This window comes from Cotesia glomerata, linkage group LG3 (assembly GCF_020080835.1).
Source record: "Cotesia glomerata isolate CgM1 linkage group LG3, MPM_Cglom_v2.3, whole genome shotgun sequence".
Taxonomy (NCBI): Eukaryota; Metazoa; Arthropoda; class Insecta; order Hymenoptera; family Braconidae; genus Cotesia; species Cotesia glomerata.
In genome coordinates this window covers 12,607,444-12,628,847 of record NC_058160.1, presented here as the reverse complement: position 1 = coordinate 12,628,847, position 21,404 = coordinate 12,607,444, and the positions used below count along the sequence as shown (strand labels likewise).

The 21,404-nt window shown below is 33.2% G+C and overlaps 1 protein-coding gene and 2 long non-coding RNA genes across 4 annotated transcripts; 1 reads left to right on the top strand and 2 right to left on the bottom strand.

Moving 5' to 3' along the window:
* Positions 1 to 1,252: 1,252 nt before the first annotated feature.
* Positions 1,253 to 3,492, top strand: LOC123262045. Its single transcript, XR_006508837.1, has 4 exons — positions 1,253 to 1,747; positions 2,831 to 3,070; positions 3,179 to 3,317; positions 3,392 to 3,492. It is a non-coding gene; the product is annotated as an uncharacterized LOC123262045 (long non-coding RNA).
* A 546-nt stretch (positions 3,493 to 4,038) lies between these two features.
* Positions 4,039 to 14,789, bottom strand: LOC123262044. 2 transcript variants are annotated; one of them, XM_044724024.1, is made up of 6 exons: positions 14,700 to 14,789; positions 11,852 to 14,606; positions 10,547 to 10,911; positions 4,816 to 4,983; positions 4,432 to 4,728; positions 4,039 to 4,355 (listed from the first exon to the last, which is right to left on the bottom strand). In XM_044724024.1, exon 2 carries the CDS (start codon positions 14,542 to 14,544, stop codon positions 12,814 to 12,816), a length of 1,731 nt encoding a protein of 576 aa, XP_044579959.1. In that variant the 5' UTR covers positions 14,545 to 14,606; positions 14,700 to 14,789; the 3' UTR covers positions 4,039 to 4,355; positions 4,432 to 4,728; positions 4,816 to 4,983; positions 10,547 to 10,911; positions 11,852 to 12,813. The 2 variants fall into 2 exon arrangements, with proteins under 2 accessions (XP_044579959.1, XP_044579958.1); XM_044724023.1 differs by lacking the exon at positions 14,700 to 14,789 and having other exon boundaries at positions 11,852 to 14,354; positions 14,455 to 14,678.
* A 2,270-nt stretch (positions 14,790 to 17,059) lies between these two features.
* LOC123262046 lies at positions 17,060 to 19,335 on the bottom strand. The gene is made up of 2 exons (XR_006508838.1): positions 19,283 to 19,335; positions 17,060 to 17,108 (listed from the first exon to the last, which is right to left on the bottom strand). It is a non-coding gene; the product is annotated as an uncharacterized LOC123262046 (long non-coding RNA).
* Between the last annotated feature and the right edge of the window lie 2,069 nt (positions 19,336 to 21,404).

Below are 21,404 nucleotides of genomic sequence, written 5' to 3'. Positions count from 1 at the left end.
GCTGCTATGACGAGAGACGCGGGCAAGCCCGCGCTTGTAGGTGAGCAAGAGGGGAGATGAACTACAGCAAAACTTCAGCAGAGGGCACGTAAGTAGGACGACTTTGGGGCCAATACACAACAGCTTCTCTCCCATAGGGATGCCGTGTATCGGCTACGGAATATAATACGTGTTTTGTTGTAGTTCAAAACACTTATATTTTTATTATAATTACAAAAAATACTGAAATCCGAACAAAAAACAAGTTTCACTGTAAAAATTGCGCCAAGTCCACGTTCATAAAACTCATCTCAATAACATTTGCACTTTACAAAAAATTAGGCTCGTTTTAATAATTTTCACTCTACAAAAAGATGTGAAATACAAAAAATACCAAAGAAACCGTCATAATGTTGAAAAAATTGAAAACAAATTTGTTGAAAATTTAAAAATAAAAAAAAAAATTATATCGTACTTGGCGCGCGTCATTGAGTACCCCAAATTTTTTCAGGATAAATAAACATCCTTTTAATGCTGAGAAATTTATAAGTAAGTCATCCTATGTTATTTCATAATAAGTTTTACAAAAGTTAGGTAAAATTGACATGTCATACGCAGTTATGCAAACTACATATAAGTCGATACGCATGCATACGTTGGGTCGGTTGCATTGTGAGAATTGTGTTTACTAAAAAATAAAACATATGGCCGACTAAATTGGGACAATGCGGTGTGAGTGCCAATCAAAATGTGTTAATCATTAATTCAAACGAAGCAATATCAAACTTTAATATTGCATAAGGTTCTTCATTAAAGATTAATGACGAAGCTGAAAAAAAATGAATCCAAAAATTTTATATAATTTCAGATTTCTTGAACACACCACCATATTGACAGTTGTTCTCACTAAAGATCTAAAAAAATTTTAAGAACGGGTTTTTTCACTAAAACTGATAATTAATACACTAAGCAATGTTTTCAATGAGTTCAGTATCCTTGACTAATGAAATCTATATAAATATATAATATGATTATATATATACAAGCGAAATCGATTTTTCTTGAGTTGAAATTCTTCCGAAAAAATTTGGGGTACTCAATGACGCGCGCCAAGTACGATAAAAAATTTTTTTTTTTATTTTTTAATTTTCAACAAATTTGTTTTCAATTTTTTCAACATTATGACGGTTTCTTGGTATTTTTTTGTATTTCACATCTTTTTGTAGAGAGTGAAAATTATTAAAACGAGCCTAATTTTTTTTGTAAAGTGCAAATGTTATTGAGATGAGTTTTATGAACGTGGACTTGGCGCAATTTTTTACAGTGAAACTGTTTTTGTTCGGATTTTCAGTAAGATAAGCTTTAGTAAGATCCAACTTAAGACCAAGTCAGCGCGTGTTCGTCAATTTCCGTGAAAATTCTTATGTTTCCAACGATCTCATTGGTTGAAACGTACTTAAATTTTGACGATGAAGTTTTTTATTCAAAATTGTAAACAGATGTACAAATGTACCTTAGAAAATTGTAAGCCTCAAATTCAAGTTACACTAGAAAATTATTACCGCAAGATCAGAAGAAAATATGTCAAAAACAGGAAAAAGTACTCATTTTACCGCTGTAGAAAAAAAATATTTTCTACAAATTTTAAAAAATTATGCCCAAGTAATTGAAAATAAAAAGAGTGATGCTGCTACATTAAGTGAAAAAAAAAGAAGCATGGGATTTTATCGCAACCGACTTTAATTCATCTAGTATAATTACTGAAAAAGTAAAATTAAATTTTTAATATGACTCTAAAATTAATAGCCACTTGATCAGTTTTTAATTAAATTTTACAAATACATTAGTTTTAGAAAGTTTTTCTTGAATAATTGGACTTGTAGTTTTTCAAATTTTCTACATCTCAAGCGTCAAAAAAATAAATGTTAACTTTTTGCACGCCTCATAGCGCGAAGCGCGTGAGGTTGTGCTTTATACTCGACTAGTCAAGGTCAAGCAATTTTGTGATCTTTAAATGCCTCTATCCCAATCATATTACACTTATACAATGATATAAGTAGATGTACACCGGAAAAACACTTAAATTAAACCATCTTTTACTTTCTAAAATCATTTCATGTTGCTATTTTGGAAAAAAAAAACGTTTTGAAAAAAATTTTACGTGGACGTCCGGATGTCACCCCATTTAGGATGTACCAACGATTACTCCCGAACAAATTGATATTTCAAGACCGGACCTTTTTTATTAGTTTAAGAATTCGATTAACTGGGTCCGTATTTCATATCAGTGGTCTAGTTTACGTATTTTTTTTTTTAATTGAATTTTTATTAAAATTCACTATCACTACGCGATACAACCGTACAAAGCCAAACGAACTTTTCTTATTTGTCACGTGGAAACTATGGCGCCACTTGATCAAGCTAGATTTTTTTAGACTGCGTGCGCATATGACAAGAAAAAAGGGCGCTGATATTCAAAAAAAAAATATAAAATACTCTGTAAGAAACTACTTAATTATAATTTTTTTTTTTTTTAATCAATTACACAATTAATTTTTTTCTTAAAAAATGAATGAGCGTCATGAGGCGTGCACTTTTGGATTTTCCAAACTTTTTGGTAGATTTCACTCAACAAGAAGTTAAAAAATTAATAATTGTCAACTTAAATTTAACAAAACAATAACAAAAAAAATTTGTGCCGCTTGGGATGTGAAATTTTTTCGTTAACTGCGTTTTATTGTGATTTTTTCAAAGAGAAACAATTAAAAATTGTTAGTTATCTGTTAATTTTATTTTTATTTTTTTAATACATAGTATGCCGAATTTATAATAATTTTTAAAAATATTGCAGCGAAACGCAAATCAACTCAAAAAAATTTGGTAAAATCTAAAAACAAAACAACGGAATGCGCTGACAACCGAAAAGCAACATCGCCTTGCAACTGGGGGCGGTCCATCAATTCCAGATTCTGAAGTTGATCCTGATATTGCACTTATTGCCCCAAACTTAATTAAAACTGCACCGATTTTATTTTCTTCAAATATGTCTGAAGAAGAAGTTACTGGGACGTTTTTATCTTTTTTTCCTTCTGTAATTATTTTATTTTTAAAACTACTAAGATATTTGCTGTTCTGACTTTTTTATATATTGGTTAATCGTTCACTATTAATGAAATTATAAGAAATATTTTTTATCTAGCTAAATGTAATGCTGTTGACTCAATGGAATGTGAAAAATATATAAGCCTTGAACAACTATTCCCAGATGATGAGAATGATGGCAATGATGATGAAGAATTACCACGTGAACCCTCATCGTCTATTGTTACTAAAAAATCGTTAGTAGAAATAGTTTTATTAGCCATAATACTTAAAATATATATTTTAATTAATATTTTTAAAATCATCTTAGCTCAACAATCTAGGAAAAGAACTAAAGGAAGAGAAAATCCATCCAATGAAGACGAGAAATTCTATAGAAGCGAAAGGTTAAGAAAAATAATAAAGCAAAAAGAGGAATTATTTCAACTGAAATGTCAACATGAAGAAGAGATGCATAATCTAACAATAGAACACCTGAAACAAAAGTATAAATTAAAGATTCGTGCAGCAACCGCTGCAGCTGAACTAAGTGAGTTAAATTTATTAAGACAACAAAATAAGAATTAAGGGCATGATTGACATGATTTCTTCTGGATGATTCTAGTTTATTATTAATTTTTATAATAAATAACATAGAAATGTAAAGATAAAAATTTATTATTAGTTTGAAAGATTTTATAAGGTGATAGCAATTTTTAAAATACAAATAATTTTATACTGTACGTTAAAAAAACTTTTTAAGTGCCAAGGGCTAACAGTATTTTAATTTTAAAGTGTATTTGAATGCAATTGTTGATTATATTGGAGTGTTAAGCCCATAACTTTTTATTAAAGCATGTATTAAATTTTTATATTAAATAAATTACTTTTTAATGTAATCAAACCAAAAATGTCAAGGTTGAAAATAAAAATAGTTTTTTTATAAAAAATTTTGTTTTTTATTAAAACACGTTCAAAAACTTTTCTTATAGATATATTTTTGAAAAAGTAATTACAAATGATATCTATTTAACGAAAGTTTAAATTTTTATAGAATCCATTATATTTACAATTCTGAATTTATTACATTTACAGTTCGGAATTCAACCGAGATAAAATTGTGACTTTAATTTATGATTACAAATTATCAAGAATACGTAGACAAGTATTCCAGTTAGTTCACGTTCAGAATATCTCATGTAAATTCGAGAATTTTGAAAAATTCGACTATTATGAGCGCTACCAGGCCATTCTGGAACAATATCTAAAAATTCCATCCGGGGGCCAACAATCGTCTACGAAATAATAAGAATTATCATATTATAAGTTGTTCAGTCTGTAATGCCTAGTGAAAATAAAAGAAATACTTACTTGTACATTCAGAGAAAAATAGCCCTTTCGATTTCTGTAGATTTCATTAATATTTTGAAACCTTGTAGGAACTAATCGGATATGAGTGCAATCAATTGCTCCATCAACCCCGGGTATTCCAATTGCTCCATTATCAAATCCCAAACGTTCAAAAAGTCTCTGGTTTTCTAATTTTGCTGCTTGAGTTCGAGGCATTTTAATGTAATCATGAATTTTGCTTGCAAGTAAAACGCTCACCCGAAAAACTATTCTGGAAACTGTTGGTTGTGATACTGTCATGGTATCACCTAAAATGAGCTGTAAGAATAGTTTATCAGTAGTAATAAATAAAATTAGTAGTAATAATAGTAAGAAATAAATATTCTCAACTTGATTTATAATTACCTGAAAACTTGCAGTTGCATAAAATCGCAATCATATTAATAATTGAAAAATTGGTGGGATTGGTAATCCTCGTTTATTAACTTTTAGTTAAATTTTGTTCTATAGGAGGTAATAGTTCAAATTTAACACTATCCTTGTCAAATCTATATCTTTGCCTGAATTCGATGTCTGAATAAAAATCAAAAGGATCTTGCACATCTCGAATATAACGTTTTGGAATACGTATGATTAAATCATCGTCGTCCAAATCAAAATTGATATCATTATTATCGTCGATGTCAATATTATATAACCCCAAAAAATTAATTATTTGAACGACTTTTTTCACTGTAAATACATTTAAGATTATCTCAAGTCAACTGAAATGATGACTTAGAAAAAAACCCTCTTATTTGGATGAAAAGTAAGGTTAAGGTATTTTATAAGACCGTCTTCTTTGAATATGAATACATCAGAAATATCTAATGCTCAAGCTTGTCTCAAGTTAAAATTATGAATATTTACCCAAGCCACATGTCTTAGCAGAACAACTTGAAAAGTTAATTCTATTATGTCATCTTACAGGTGGCGAGATATTGTTAATAATCTAGAATGCTTAATTAGTCAGCAATAAGTTAGACCCTGATTAAACAACTGAATTCGATCGAATTAAACAGAATTAAATTTTTAATTCTTTTGAATTCAGTTACATTCTGTTAATTCGGTACCTAACTTTAAAATGAATTCTGTTTAATTCGGCAGGTGAGCCAGAATTTAGCCGAATTAAAACAAATTCAAAATTATTAATTCGGTTCAATTCTGTTGAATTCGGAAATAATCCTCGAATTTCTGGCTCTGACTCCGAATTAGACCGAATTAAAACAAATTCAAAATTATTAATTCAGTTAAATTCAGTTAAATTCGGAAATAATCCTCGAATTTCTCGCTCTGACTCCGAATTAGATCGAATTAAAAAAAATTCAAAATTATTAATTCGGTTCAATTCTGTCAAATTCGGAAATAATCCTCGAATTTCTCGCTCTGACTCCGAATTAAACCGAATTAAAACAAATTCAAAATTTTCAATTCAGTTAAATTTGGAAATAATCCTTGAATTCCTGGCTCTGACTCTGTGAATTAGACCGAATTCAAACAAATTTAAAATTTTCAATTCAGTTCAATTCTGTTAAATTAGGAGATAATCCTCAAATTTCTCGCTCTGACTCCGAATTAGACTGAATTAAAACAAATTCAAAATCTTTAAGTCAGTTCTATTCTGTTGAATTCTGCAATAATTCTGGAATCTCTGATTTTGACTCCGAGTTAGACTAAATTAAAACAAATTCAAAATTTTCAATTTGGTTCAATTCTTTCGAATTCGGAAATGATCCGCGAATTTCTGACTCCGACTCCGACTGTGACTGAATTAAAATAAATTTTAAATGTTCAATTTCGTTGAATTCTATTTAATTCGGAAATAATCCTCGGATTTTTGGCTCTGACTCGGAATTTAACTGAATTAAAACAAATTAAAAATTTTGTTGAAATCTGAATATTTTTGTATTAATTAAGGAAGTTCGAGCGTAACTAATGAGTCAAAATAATGTTAAAATTTTTTTTTAATTTTAGTCTTCCCAATATTCGTCAAAATTCTTTATTTTAATTTAAAATAATTTAAACAATTTAATAATTGATGATTTTTACTTATTTAATAAAGTAAAGTAATAAAATGACTTTCGTATTTATTACTTGCCGGAATAAATAAACAAATTTGGCAATAGCGCGCTTGATTATACTCATAACAGAGACGTGGATGAGTGTGTGAGTTAAACATCTCTGTAACTATACTTCTATCCTTTTCTTTTTTTTCAGCTGTTGACGCGATGTTGTCAAATCTTTATTCGAATAAATAGCTGACGGTAAACGAGTTACAAACATAAAATTTGACTTTAAATATTTCAAAAATTATATCGGTAATGGATTATTATTAAACTGTTTTTATATTTTGCAATAATCCAAGTTTCTTGTGTATAGTTTTTTATTCGTTAAAATTGGGAGGTTAATATTGAAAAAAATAATTAAAGTCTCGACAAAAGTTTGTCCGCCATAAGAGCTCGTGTATAAGGAGATAAAATATGTGATTTTTAAAATTTAATATCTAAGTAACTAAGCGGTGAATCATTTTAAACTTTTGGGATTAGATAAATGACGTATTTATTTATACGTATACTTAATTTCAAAGCTCAAAGTTGGAAATTATTTTTTATGTTAGATTCGCTTGAACTTCCTTAACAGCCGAGACCAGTGATTGCAGTTTCAATCGGCTTAGCGAAGCGAATGGAAATTTTGAAAAAACGTTTTTAGAGATAATAGATAATTTAATAAACTATTTCACCACAAAGCGTTTTTTTCAAAAATTTTATTCGTTTCGTGAAACCAATCGAAACTGCAATTGCTCTGCTGTTGGGAGTGCAACAGAGATAGTTCCGTTGAACTCCGTGAGAGCAAACCGAGAAAAAGATGGTCTCGCCTGTTAAGTAAATAGTACTCTGAAATGAATAAAACTGTTTACTTAGATTATAAAATAAAATTTTCTATAGTAAGTAATTATAATTTCGTACGAAGAATAAACATTCATTAACGAAAGAATTTTTTTTCTCAATTCAAAATTTTCATATCCGAGAAATTTTTCTACTTGGCTCTAGAATATTTTGAACTCCCTTCCCGGCCATAATAGTATATTACACACTTAGAGAAGTAAAGTAAGAAATGTCTTAGATCACATTTAAAATTGTTGGCCGAGGCGAAGCCGAGGTTAACAAACATGTAATCTGAGGCTTTCTTATTTACTTCTCGAGGGGTGTATCCTATTTTTTTTTGCTCGACAGCAAGATATTTATTATCACTAGAATTTATTCATTAAAACAAGACTTTGGTAAGGAAAAATCAAAAATTGATAACAATATTTCTCATTTGGATAAAAAATCCTTTCATAGATATTATTTTAATCATAGTTTTAGAATTTAATAACAATGAAATTGCGATAGTAAAAGATTTAAGACGATTCAAAATATAAAAAATTAAATTTCAAAGAACTCAGTAGTATTTAATTTACATTATGTTACAATTTTCAGATTTATTTTCCATACTTGGACAGAATTGAAAATTTCAATTTTTTTTTAATTTTCGCTCTGCCAAATTCCGTAGAATTGAACAGAATTAAAATTTTTAATTGTTTTGAATTCTGTCTTACCGAATTTAACAAAATATAACAGAATTGCGATTTTCAATTCAGTTGGATTTTGTTTTGCAGAATTCAACAGAATTGAGCAGAATTAAAATTTTTAATTCTTTTAAATACTATTTTGATGAATTTAACAAGAATATAACAGAATTGATATTTTTAATTCAGTTGAATTCTGTTCTGCAAAATTCAACAGAATTGAGCAGAATTAAATTTTTTAATTCTTTCGAATTCTTTTTTACCGAATTTAACAGAATATAACAGAATTGATATTATTAATTTAGTTGAATTCTGTTTTACAGAATTGAACAGAATTAAAATTTTTAATTCTTTTGAATTCGGTTTTACCGAATTTAACAGAATATAACAGAATTAAAATTTTTAATTCGGTCGAATTCAGTTGTTTAATCAGGGGAAATAATGTTACTCTAAAAGATGATAATATTAGTATGACAAATAGTTAACATTTTTTGTATAACTTTTCGAGCATCCATAAAAATGACTAAAGGTTAACTTTCCATCAGTAAACCATTACTTGTCCGTTAAATTTCGTAACACATGCGCAACTGGTCATGAGATTGAGCCAACTTTAAACTAACAATTTGTTGACATTTTTTTGTTTGTAAACATTTAGTTATCTTTTCGTTAACAAGTAAAATCTTTTGTTCCATAAATCGTATAAAAGAACGTGTGCAGTCTCTTACAAGTTTAGCTTATGTCCCGACTACATCAATTATACTCAGTATATTCAGTGCATTTCTAAGTCTGGATGCAGATTTTTTAAATTAATTGGCGAAGATTAAGTGAAAATAACATCGACAAAGGCAAGTAAATATAAATATATATTGATATTTTTATATTGCGTAGTGTTCAAATGATTTTAATTGTTCAACTTCGTTAATTATTTCAACAGAGTTTTTGGTGGAAAAGTACGGAGAAACTAAGGATAAAGTACAAGATCGCATTAAAGAATGGTTTCAGAGAGAAAGTGATCGCTTAAAAACTGAGCAGAAAATTAAAGAACCCGAACACCCCAAAGAGTCGACAAAAATTTCAGTATTTATCATTTTAATACTAATAATTTTAGTAAATTTGTTTTTTCCTAATTATAATAATATTTAAAATTGTGATATGTTTGAATAATAGTCTAAAGTAAAAAAAAAAATATAATTTTAGACTCTTCTTTTTACAATTATAATGAAAAAATTGCAATACATTGTTGTGAGCAAAGAAATGTTTTAAAAAACATAGTTTTTTTAGAATGAATATCAAATAATTATAATGTTAAGGCTTGTTTTCTTTACTTTAAATTGAAAAATTTAATAGTCATTACATTAAGATAAATAAATTCAGATTTGTAAATCCGAACAAAAACAGTTTCACTGTAAAAAATTGCGCCAAGTCCACGTTCATAAAACTCATCTCAATAACATTTGCACTTTACAAAAAAAATTAGGCTCGTTTTAATAATTTTCACTCTCTACAAAAAGATGTGAAATACAAAAAAATACCAAGAAACCGTCATAATGTTGAAAAAATTGAAAACAAATTTGTTGAAAATTAAAAAATAAAAAAAAAAATTTTTTATCGTACTTGGCGCGCGTCATTGAGTACCCCAAATTTTTTCGGAAGAATTTCAACTCAAGAAAAATCGATTTCGCTTGTATATATATAATCATATTATATATTTATATAGATTTCATTAGTCAAGGATACTGAACTCATTGAAAACATTGCTTAGTGTATTAATTATCAGTTTTAGTGAAAAAACCCGTTCTTAAATTTTTTTTTAGATCTTTAGTGAGAACAACTGTCAATATGGTGGTGTGTTCAAGAAATCTGAAATTATATAAAATTTTTGGATTCATTTTTTTTCAGCTTCGTCATTAATCTTTAATGAAGAACCTTATGCAATATTAAAGTTTGATATTGCTTCGTTTAATTGTGATTAACACATTTTGATTGGCACTCACACCGCATTGTCCCAATTTAGTCGGCCATATGTTTTATTTTTTAGTAAACACAATTCTCACAATGCAACCGACCCAACGTATGCATGCGTATCGACTTATATGTAGTTTGCATAACTGCGTATGACATGTCAATTTTACCTAACTTTTGTAAAACTTATTATGAAATAACATAGGATGACTTACTTATAAATTTCTCAGCATTAAAAGGATGTTTATTTATCCTGAAAAAATTTGGGGTACTCAATGACGCGCGCCAAGTACGATATAATTTTTTTTTTTATTTTTAAATTTTCAACAAATTTGTTTTCAATTTTTTCAACATTATGACGGTTTCTTGGTATTTTTTTGTATTTCACATCTTTTTGTAGAGAGTGAAAATTATTAAAACGAGCCTAATTTTTTTTGTAAAGTGCAAATGTTATTGAGATGAGTTTTATGAACGTGGACTTGGCGCAATTTTTTACAGTGAAACTGTTTTTGTTCGGATTTCAGTATTTTTTGTAATTATAATAAAAATATAAGTGTTTTGAACTACAACAAAACACGTATTATATTCCGTAGCCGATACACGGCATCCCTATGGGAGAGAAGCTGTTGTGTATTGGCCCCAAAGTCGTCCTACTTACGTGCCCTCTGCTGGAGTTTTGCTGTAGTTCATCTCCCCTATTGCTCTTCCCCTCCCGTGATCACCTACAAGCGCGGGCTTGCCCGCGTCTCTCGTCATAGCAGCTCTCATCCAGTAAGCATTTCACCGGGATGCCGTGTATCGGCTACGGAATATAATACGTGTTTTGTTGTAGTTCAAAACACTTATATTACATTCCTCCGTGCCGATTACACGGCATCCCTATGAGAGACCTGTTTGTTTTCTGCTGGTGATCACCTCAATGCTATGTGATGCTGAAATTAACTTAATTATAGTTACTTATTTCTAGCTAATGGTCTAGGCTTTAAGGAAGAGCCAGGGAATTCGTTGTGTGCTAGTTTATTAGAGTCTCACTCTACAATAAGGTTATAATGTTTAATAGTATATTTCCTTTTAGGTTAACCCTTCAGGACATGGGTTATGAGATTTTTTCTCATGCGCAACTTCAATCTCAAATATTTTTTAAATTTCAAATGGAAAAGCTACTTGAAATTTTTTGTATCTTCCTATAATTTAGTTTTCTAGACACACATACAATAAAAAAATTTTTTTTTGATTAAAAATAATAAAAAAATAATTTTTTTTAGAGGACATGAGATTTTTTCTCATGGCCAGAGTATTAAAAGGTGGGAGATTTTAGCTTTCGTTTCTTATTCGGCCGAGTTCGGCTCATTTCGCAGTCCGCGTCCGCCATATTTATTTACATCATACTTAACCGCCAAAATAATAGTGTAATATTGTGCTGTGTTTACCTACATAAATATGTAAAATTTATAATTTAATATTTAATATTTTTCAAATAAATAATATTAAGAGGTTTAATAAACGTAAGTCAATATTTTTTTTTTATATGTAATCCTAACAAATACATTTTATGTGTACTATTTTTTTTTTAATCGATAATACTCTAGCAATAAATTTAAACTTAATTAATTATTAATTAATTATCAATTAAAGAATTATTAATTCATTATTTTATAGTCTAAGAACATTAAAAATTAAAAATAAATAACGTTTTCGTAAGAAAACTGAATTATAATGTTCTATGCGCATGCGCAGAAGCCATGAGATTTTTTCTCATGGCCAGAGTAAATAAGGTGAGTCAAAACACCCATGTCCTGAAGGGTTAATGTTTCCTAAATCTAAGTTATGAATTAATAACAAAAATAATAAAGTTTAGATAAGTTTCAATACCAGAGATCAGTTCCGCTTCGCACTCTCTTTTTCTCTACTCGCCTAAGTAGGCTTGAAATTGCTCGCCAGTGAGATCGCTGGTGCTTCTTCCTCCCTGGTAACCTGCCTGCAATAGTGCCTTGCGAATGTTTCCGAACACTTCCAGTTGCCTCTGTCTAATATCTCCTGCACCGGCATATCATCTATCCACCCTCTGGATGCAACTGCAGCTCGGATGCTACCTGGTGACGCATCGATGCCTGCGTCCTTCAACCCCGAGCGGATCCAGCCCGATATTACAGTCTGCGAGGCCGCCCTGACTGGCCCCGTTAATGTTATGAAAAGTTCCTCCAGGTTACTACCCTCACGTCTCTTTTCGGACAGCTTTATCCAGGCTCTGGTCCACGTTACTGGGCAAATCCTAATGTTACTATTCTTGGATAGCCTCCAACCAGATTGCCTAAAGCTCGCCCTGTCCGTTTTCGACACAAAGGCGGGCCACAGGGTGATTTCTTCTCCCAGGTTAGTCACGTGCTCCTTCGAAACTCTTAATAGAGTCAAATCATGGATGCGGCGACCTGAAGCCAACAATAATATGGTCGCTGTTCTTCGTGCTACCTCAAACAGGGTTAACCCTGGAATTTTGGCGGTTAACCACTTAAACAGGAGTCCGGTGTCACATACTGACGCCTTTATTTCCCTAGGTCTAGCAGTGAAGATGGCCTTCAAAGCCTGGCGAACCAGGAAATCTGATGAGAGGTCCATGCTCTGCCCTCCTGAGCAAAATGTCGCAATTGCCGATTTGTGTACTAGGATCGTACTGTACGCTAGACCCTCCTCTAAGTGGAGACTTGCAAGAAATCTCGCTAGGTCCGATCCTCTCGGAGAACCAGGGTCTAGGTTGTTCTTCTGGCACCAGGTGATCCATCTGTTGAGTGGTGCTCTGTATGTCGACAGTGTCGAAGTTCTCCAGCTAGATTTAATCAACTCTCTTTCCTGGGGCTTCCAGTCCTTGGTAGCTGACTTCCACACCCAATCCTCCACACCTGCAGAGTAAGCTGCTCTACCTGTGGAGGTGGGTTGCCTGTTGTCAGGTCTATCAGTACCCTCTCTAGATTCCTGATCGTCATAGGAGGTTCTACACTCCTGTTGGCTAGATCCGGTAGCCAGAAAGTCCTCTCCCACCTGGGAGCTACTAGTAGGAACTGGCCCTGGCACTTGTTCAGGTGCGCTAGTACCCGTGGAATTAAGCTGGGCGGAGGAAACAGCCAAGCGAGGTTGAAGTCCCATGCCTGACTGAAGGCATCTGTAAATGCTGTCGATCGATCTCTGCAGTCTAGCGATACGTAAGTTTTGACCACTGCGGACTCGGCCGAGGCGAATAGATCTATTTCTGGTGTTCCCCATTGTCTAAAGATCTCCTCGGTAGCCTCTGGTAGGAGGTGCCACTCGGGTAACGCCCTTTTTCTCGAGAGTCGGTCTGCGGTGCCGTTGTATCTTCCTGGAAGGTAATACGCTGACAGCACTATCTGGAGCTCGTCGACCAGGGTGAGGAGCTGGTACGTGAGGCTGTATAGCTCCAATGACCTTGTTCCCCCCTCCTTTCGGATGTAGGAAACCACCGTGCGATTGTCCGACTGCAGGAGGATGTGGGCTCCTTTCAGGCATTGACCCTGCTGGGCCAGCGCCTGGTATACCGCTAGCATCTCCTTCTTGTTGGAGTGCCACTTCCTCTGGGTTTTTGACCAATTTCCCAACATCAGTACTCCGTTCAGCTGGGCTCCCCAGCCCAGGTCGGATGCATCTGTAACCAGAAAATGTGTCACCTCGCTCTTGTGGAGCGGAGATGTTAGACTCGCGGCCTTCGCCCACCAAGCGAGTTCGTCCTGGATCTGGGAGCTTATCTGCCGTCTCTCGCGAGGTCGGCTCTGATTGAATCCCATCAAGAATCGTTGGAGGTAGCGGCAATGGAGCTGTCCTCTCGGAACAACGAAGTTCGCAAAGTTTAAGTGTCCCAGGAGGCACTGGGCCTCCTTCAAGGTACAACTTTGAGCTCTTTCTATGTCCGTCGTCAGCTTTATAATCTTTGCGACCTTCTTTTCTGGCAGACTCATCTTTTCCCTCTCGACATTCCATCTTATGCCGAGAAACTCTAAGTCCTGGCAAGGTCTTAGGATGCTCTTGCTCCGGTTTATCTGCCAGCCCAGGGATTCCAGCAGCTCTACCATCATGGATACCTGGGCAACCAACTCGTTCTTATTCTGGCATGCTACTAGAAAGTCGTCTAGGTAGACCAGAACTCTCAGGCCTCGTGAACGAAGGGTTTCTGCTACCCAGTTCGTTACGGTTGAGAAGGCCTGAGGCGCAGCTGAGAGACCAAAGGGCAAGCTCGTCATCTGCCAAAGTTCTCCTCTGAAGAGCAGGCGTAAGAAGCACCTGTGAGAACTCGCCACTCGGATGTGGAAATACGCCTGAGACATGTCGACTCGGATTAGCCAGTCTCCGGGCTGTATAAAATCTGAAACTTTTGCGTGCGAAATTAGATGAAACTCTCTTGTCTCTACATACCTGCTCAGGTTTCTCAAATCGAAGATCGGCCGCCAGCCGCCGTCGCTCTTATTTACCAGAAACATCTTTGAGACAAAGCTCGGTCCTGGTTCCGAAACTCTTTCTAAGACGCCTTGGCCCGCCAGGGTCTCGATTTGTTCCGCCATCTGTGTCGAGCACTCTGTCTTGTATTATGGCTTTCACCAGTTGGTCGATAGAGGCGGTTTCCCTATAAATGGAATGTGGAAATTTGATATTATGTCTAGAAGTACCTGAGGAGCTCCTAGGCTTCTCCATACTGCGACGAATCTGGCCAGCTGACCTCCTGTGAATCTGGGTGCTGCCATATAGTTATTTTTCGAATTTTTTTCGAAATGACCCGGACTGTCTAGGTTTTGCTGAGTCTTTCCTTGGCTCTCCTGAGCTTTGCTCCTGAGTTTTGCTGAGTTCTCCTTGCCAAAGAGGTGTTCCGAGCTAGGCGGAATTCTGCGTAAGGCCCCCTGCACTTGCTTATTAGGTGCCTCTGTCAATATCCTCTCGCGTCTTGCCTCGATGCACGAAGCTCTCTTACCGCAAATGATCTGTAACATCTTCTGGGAATTCTTAAACATCTCGGATTCTGGCCCGAAATTCAAGGAAAACATGCTTAACAATAATTCTGGGCTCACTCCTCCCTCAATCGAGTGAGACCATTCTACAATACCTTGCAGTGTGCTCTGTAAAATGCTGCTCTGCGTTAAAACCGCATTTGACAGGCCTGCCAGGACCCGCTCCGTTGAGAGCACTGGATCTTTGGCCCTATCCAAGTAACAGAGCTCCTCGTTCACCTTTAGTTCTGAAAATCCTGGAGACGCTAAGAACTCTTTTAAAGTGTTAGAATACCTGATTTCCTTCCAATCTGGAAGACCAAATTTTTGAAGATCGCACAGAGTTTTCAGGCTCTCGGGATCCACCTGTTGTACCAGCTTCTTCGCATCGACCTCGGTCTTGCATTGTCCTAAGTTCAGGACGCTTGTCTGTGGGTCTGTCGCAGTCACGCTCACGACTGGAGGCTCAGGTGCGTGTGGTCTCTGCAACAAAAGATCGGAAAGCAACTCTACCTTTTCATGTAGCGCCCTTATCTCTCTGCTTGTGTACGAGAAACGACGACGCTTGCGAGGAGGAAGAGGAGGAAGAGTAGGCGCTCTTGAACGCCCTAAGTCACTACTACTACTATTGACTTCCCTCTCCCGATGTCGTTTCGGCGTATGACCGCCATTACTGCCGCCGCTTTTTAGCTGTTCCTCTGTATGATCCGACATACTGCTTATCTAGGTATTCGTCCCGTTTATAATAATCCGTAGCAATTGCTGCCTAATTTAATATTCTTTTTCTTTAATTTACGCCAAGTTATAATTAAAATTCGGTTTAACTTATTTGGTTTATTCGTAATAACAAAAATGGACGACCTTCGTGGCCGAAAATACTCAACGCTATGACGCGAGACGCGGGCAAGCCCGCGCTTGTAGGTGATCACGGGAGGGGAAGAGCAAGAGGGGAGATGAACTACAGCAAAACTCCAGCAGAGGGCACGTAAGTAGGACGACTTTAGGGCCAATACACAACAGCTTCTCTCCCATAGGGATGCCGTGTAATCGGCACGGAGGAATGTAATTGACAATTTTAATTTAATACATTTCCGGTGGCAAACTATCCCCTTTAAGCTATAGTTCATGTAAAAGTTATTCTTGCGCCGCCTGGCGTGTGTAATTGCAAGCTGTCAAATATCTTTTTTTCACTGTAGTTTCCCATCTATTATAAGATTAGCATGCATCTTTATATTATTTAGTCTCTGGCCGTCCGCTTTTTACATAAGAAAAAAGTTAAAATCTAAAGATCTGGGTCGCTATAGTTTGTGCTGATTATTTTTAATAATTTTAAATAGAAATTATGAAGATAATTGATAATAATCAAGTAATACGCGTAATAAAAAGCATGAACTACTATTATAAAATATCATATAGAAAAAAAAATCAAAATAAATTTGAAAAAAAATTTGTAACCTCAAAAAACCGTTCTGCTTACGGTATATACACACTCGGTAGTCTGGCTTGAGAACGGAACTTGGCGCCAGACTCTATCGAGTCTGTTGATTTTTTCATTTTTCTATTTTATATCTTTTTGTAAAGAAAAAAAAAAAATTTTTTTTCCTTAATAGTCTTATGAACGTGGACTTGGCGCGATTTTCTTACAGTGAAACTGTTTTTGTTCGGATTATAATTACTATTATTGTTGTTGTTATTATGATTACCAATATTATTTATTGTTATTATGATATTGTTGTTAGTAAATGACACAATGTATCAAACGCATAGTTTATTACTTTCAGTATTATAATTACTATTATTGTTGTTGTTATTATGATTACCAATATTATTTATTGTTATTATGATATTGTTGTTAGTAAATGACACAATGTATCAAACGCATAGTTATGTTACGTATTATCAAGAGATTAAGATTATTTAAAACCCGCTCAATTGAATGACAGTGCCATCTACAGGCAACAACCATGAGATTATAGAATGTACACTATCTTCAATGAAAATTCCCCAGACACTGAACAGCTGGTTTATCCCAAGAAAGTAGAACTCGAACAACGTTTAGTCTGTTGTGTATTTAGACTGGTTAATAAATATTATGTAAGAAATATCATCGTTTCAAACTTCGCTCAATGAACAAGTAGTGCCACCTACAGGCAACAATCCCCTGGCGGTTTTGTGGTCACGGTGAAAATACTATGGAAAGTCGGTAGTTCCCTCTATGTTCAACAGTGAGAACTTAGTATTACAGTAGTAATTTCACGGTGAAACATTGGTGACTTTGTTTCATTTCACTACTGTTAAAATATGGTATATATCAGATTATTAGACCTTGGTAAAATGGTTCAAATGACATTTTTATATGGCAACTATGGAGTGAAACCATAGTAAAAAGTTTATAAATGTATAGTTATTTGACAGTCAAAGCACTGTTGTTACACAGTAAAATAGGAGTGAATCCAAAGTCGTTTCACCGTCGTTTCACTGTCGTTTCACCGTCGTTTTGCTGTCGACTTACCGTCGTTTCACGTTCCTTCCTTTGTCGAATAACGCTCCTTTGACCGCCTTTGTATAACCTACTCATAAAAAATCCCATTTGAAAATGCTAAAATTCTCCAAAATGAAAAATTTAGTATTTTTAGGACAATAATAATTTTAAGTAGTATTTACGGATTTTTTTTTAACTTATTAATTACTAACTCATTGATACACTACTAAGCATGTACAACCCGGCGTGAGTTATGAGCACTGATGTTCACTGAAAATTAAATTTCAGCTCACACCGGGACTGACAGTTTTTAAACAGGGACAGGCAGTTTTTAATTAAAAGTTGATGAAATTTTCTTTTATATTTATACCATTATAATTAAGGACATTTTTCATGGTATCTTGAAATATCCTGATTCTGTAAAAAAACATATAATTAAAATTTTTTATTTCATAAGCTTTCCTTCATTTGTGTTTGTCATATAAATATTGATGTGATTATTAAATTTATTAACTGTCCAATAGTGTCAAAAAATAAATATTTTTTTCCTCACTCTGTAAGTTATTATGTTGTTTCAGCTTTTAACGCTGACATTTTTTAAATATATTTCTGAACAGTTATTTGAAATAAACTGTGGCCTTGCATTGATGATATACATGGATTCTTTTGAATTTATTATCACCGTGATAAGTGACGTGTTATTTTTTTTAATCGAGCGAAAAAATATTAATTTGTAAATAAAATTTTTTAAAGCGTTTATTTAAAAAATTTTTTTATTCTGAAAATTAACTACAAATAACTAAATTTAATGTGAAATATCAATAGAGTTCAGCACTCTACACTGTTTATAAAATAATAATTGAACAGCATTTACATCATTTGTCCGGAAGAAAACGAACGAGTATATACGGTGAAAAGAAGTTGATTTTACTGTGAGTTGACGGTCGAACGATCGTCGAACCATAGTAGGTCGACAGTGATATCACTATGAGTTTATGAGGTGTTCACTTTGAAAAAATCATTTTTCCGCAGTAGAAGCACGCCATACTGACAACAGAAATGCTAAAGTTCCACGAATTAGGAACGGTCTTTTCACCATAGAACTGCTGATAAGTCAACATTTATTTACCATCCGTAGTTAGTGACGCAACAGAACGAATATACTGTTTTTCGACAGTGATTTCACCGTACTACAACCCTAACTAGATAGTGAAATAGCCGTCACGTGAAACGACCGTGAATCGACCATCTTTTCACTATGGAGTCACCGCGGATTTACCGTAAGCATGAAACCGCCAGGGTCATCAAGACGTTTGTAGTATCTGAACATTGCTCGAACAGAATTACTCAGATCTTGATCAGCTGACTTTTCCGAAGAAAGCAAAATCAAACAATTCTAGCTCTTTTCGTACAATATCTAGCAGCATTGATAAAATTTTATATCAATAAGCCGCGAACATTCTTTAGCTTAGATTGATAAACTAAATGATCAATTGTAAGCTTTTAATTTTACATATATTTTAAAAAAATTTTTACATTTTTGTAGTTGTGATAGTTGTAAATTTAAATTTAATACTTTAATACTTAACAATTTAAAAACAATATCAATGATAATAATAATAATAAATCGTATTATCAATTTATTTTTACCATTATAAATATTTTTAATATCATCCTTATTGTCATTGTTAATATTGTCGTTATTATAATTATTATTTAGTGTCAATATCATATTGTTGTTAGTAAATATCACAATTCGTAAACTTATAAATAATATTCGTATTTTGTAAGAAATATCATCGTTTCAAACTTCGCTTAATTAACAAGTAGTGCCACCTACAGGCAACAATCATCAAGACGTTTGTAGTATCTGTACATTGCTCGAACAGAATTACTCAGATCTTGATCAGCTGACTTTTCCGAAGAAAGCAAAATCAAACAATTCTAGCTCTTTTAGGGCCAGTTTTTCAAATCAAGATAAAATTTTATCCAGGATAAAATTATGATGCCAGTATATTATATATATGAAATATATAGATATATTTTATCATTAGATAAAATTTTATCCTAGATTGAAAAACTGGCCCTTAAATATTGACTCTAGTTAATAAATACAACTAAATGAAAAGAAAGTATATTTAGAAAAATACGAATGGAAAGTTATTTAATAATTAATTCTAGGGATTTTATATCAAAAAAATATTTTAACATTTTTTGTTTTTAAAAAAATTTTTAATTCAAAGTTTGTATTTTTCCCGCGGAAATTGAATGTTTATAAAGTTTCAATATACAGTGAAAGTTGTTAAAAGTTACCGTAGTTCTGTCTCAATTTCTCATAAAACATCAATAAAAGCGAGAAAGACAACCTGGGTAACTTTTAAGAGCTTTTACTGTAAATCAATTAAAGTATCACTTTTCGTACAATATCTAGCAGCATTAATAAAATTTCATATAAATAAGCCGCGAATACTCTTTGACTTAGATTCATAAACTAAATTATTAGATTATTGGATTTTTAACTTTACATGAATTTTTACCTTTTTTGTAATTGAGATAATTGTAAATTTAAATTTAATATCTTAATACTGAATAATTTAAAAACAATAATAATAATAATAATTATAATAATAATGATAAATATGGTTACTGTTATAATTATCAATTTATTATTACCATTATAATTATTTTCATTTTTTTAACTATTATTATTATTATTATTATTTCATTTATTTAGAAGTATGTTACGACTCCGTACATGTGTAGCTCCACAAGCGTGTTTTACGTATAAAATTTGAATTTCCCGGGATTTGTAGCAGCACTCCGTATACATACGGTGCGGTTTGTGTACGGAGTCGTATAGTTTGTCTGCTGTACCTTAGCCACATCGTTAGTTTATTATATAGAATTATATACAATACTTTCTCGCAGAGAGCTCAAAGTAAATAAACAAAGTAAATAAATAAAAGAATAACTGCAAGCAATTTAGCTTAGTTCATTAACATATGTGTGAGCACCTTTAAGATTGGAGTTTACTTTTCTACGGTACTAACTTAAATCTCGCGTTGGCTGCATTTTTTACCGCAAACTATCCCTTTGATTAAAGCTACAGTTTATGTAGAAATAATAATTCCAGTGCACCCTGACGGCCGTAGATGCAAGCTGTCAATTACCTTTTTTCAGTGTAGTTGCGTATCTATAGGAGGATTACTATACATTTTTATTTTATCTAGTCTGTGACACTGACCATTCCCCATCGAAAAAAAGTCAGGATCGAAATTTTTGCGTTGCTATAGTTTGTGCTCATTAAATTTAATAATTTCAAGTAGATTAAGTGTTATAATTGATTATAATTTAATTAATATCAGTAAAATAAGGTATAAACTACTGTTGTAATAGACAATTTAGGAAAAAAAAGTACCATAGAATTAAATAAAATTTGCAACCTCAAAATATCGTAATGTTTCCAGTAAACACAGTCGGTAGTCTGGCGCTCCGTTTACAACGGATTCGATTTGAACGGAACTTGGCGCCAGATTCTACCGAATCTGTGGATAAGATCCTGCTTAAAACTTTTTACTTACTCAAGTTAACTTAAAGATAAAGATAAATTTATCTTAAAGAATGACTCTGAAAACATCATAACTTACAGCCGATAAGGCCGTCTTCATGAAGACAGGCTTAAGTACGAACTGTTAACAGGCGAGACCATCTTTTTCTCGCTTTGCTCTCACGGAGTTCAACGGAACTATCTCTGTCGCACTCCCAACAGCAGAGCAATTACAGTTTCAATTGGTTTCACGAAACGAATGAAATTTTTGAAAAAAACGCTTTGTGGTAAAATAGTTTATTAAATTATCTATTATCTCTAAAAACGTTTTTTCAAAATTTCCATTCGTTTCGCTAAGCCGATTGAAACTGCAATCACTGGTCTCGGCTGTTATTAAGACCGCTGTTTATT

Excerpts from the sequence above, each read along its gene's own strand:
- LOC123262044 (XM_044724023.1), bottom strand. The coding sequence starts at position 14,674 with ATGGAGAAGCCTAGGAGCTCCTCAGGTACTTCTAGACATAATATCAAA. Across the intron at positions 14,355-14,454 it reads TTGTCTCAAAGATGTTTCTG|TTTCAGATTTTATACAGCCC; the intron begins GTAAATAAGAGC and ends CGCACGCAAAAG.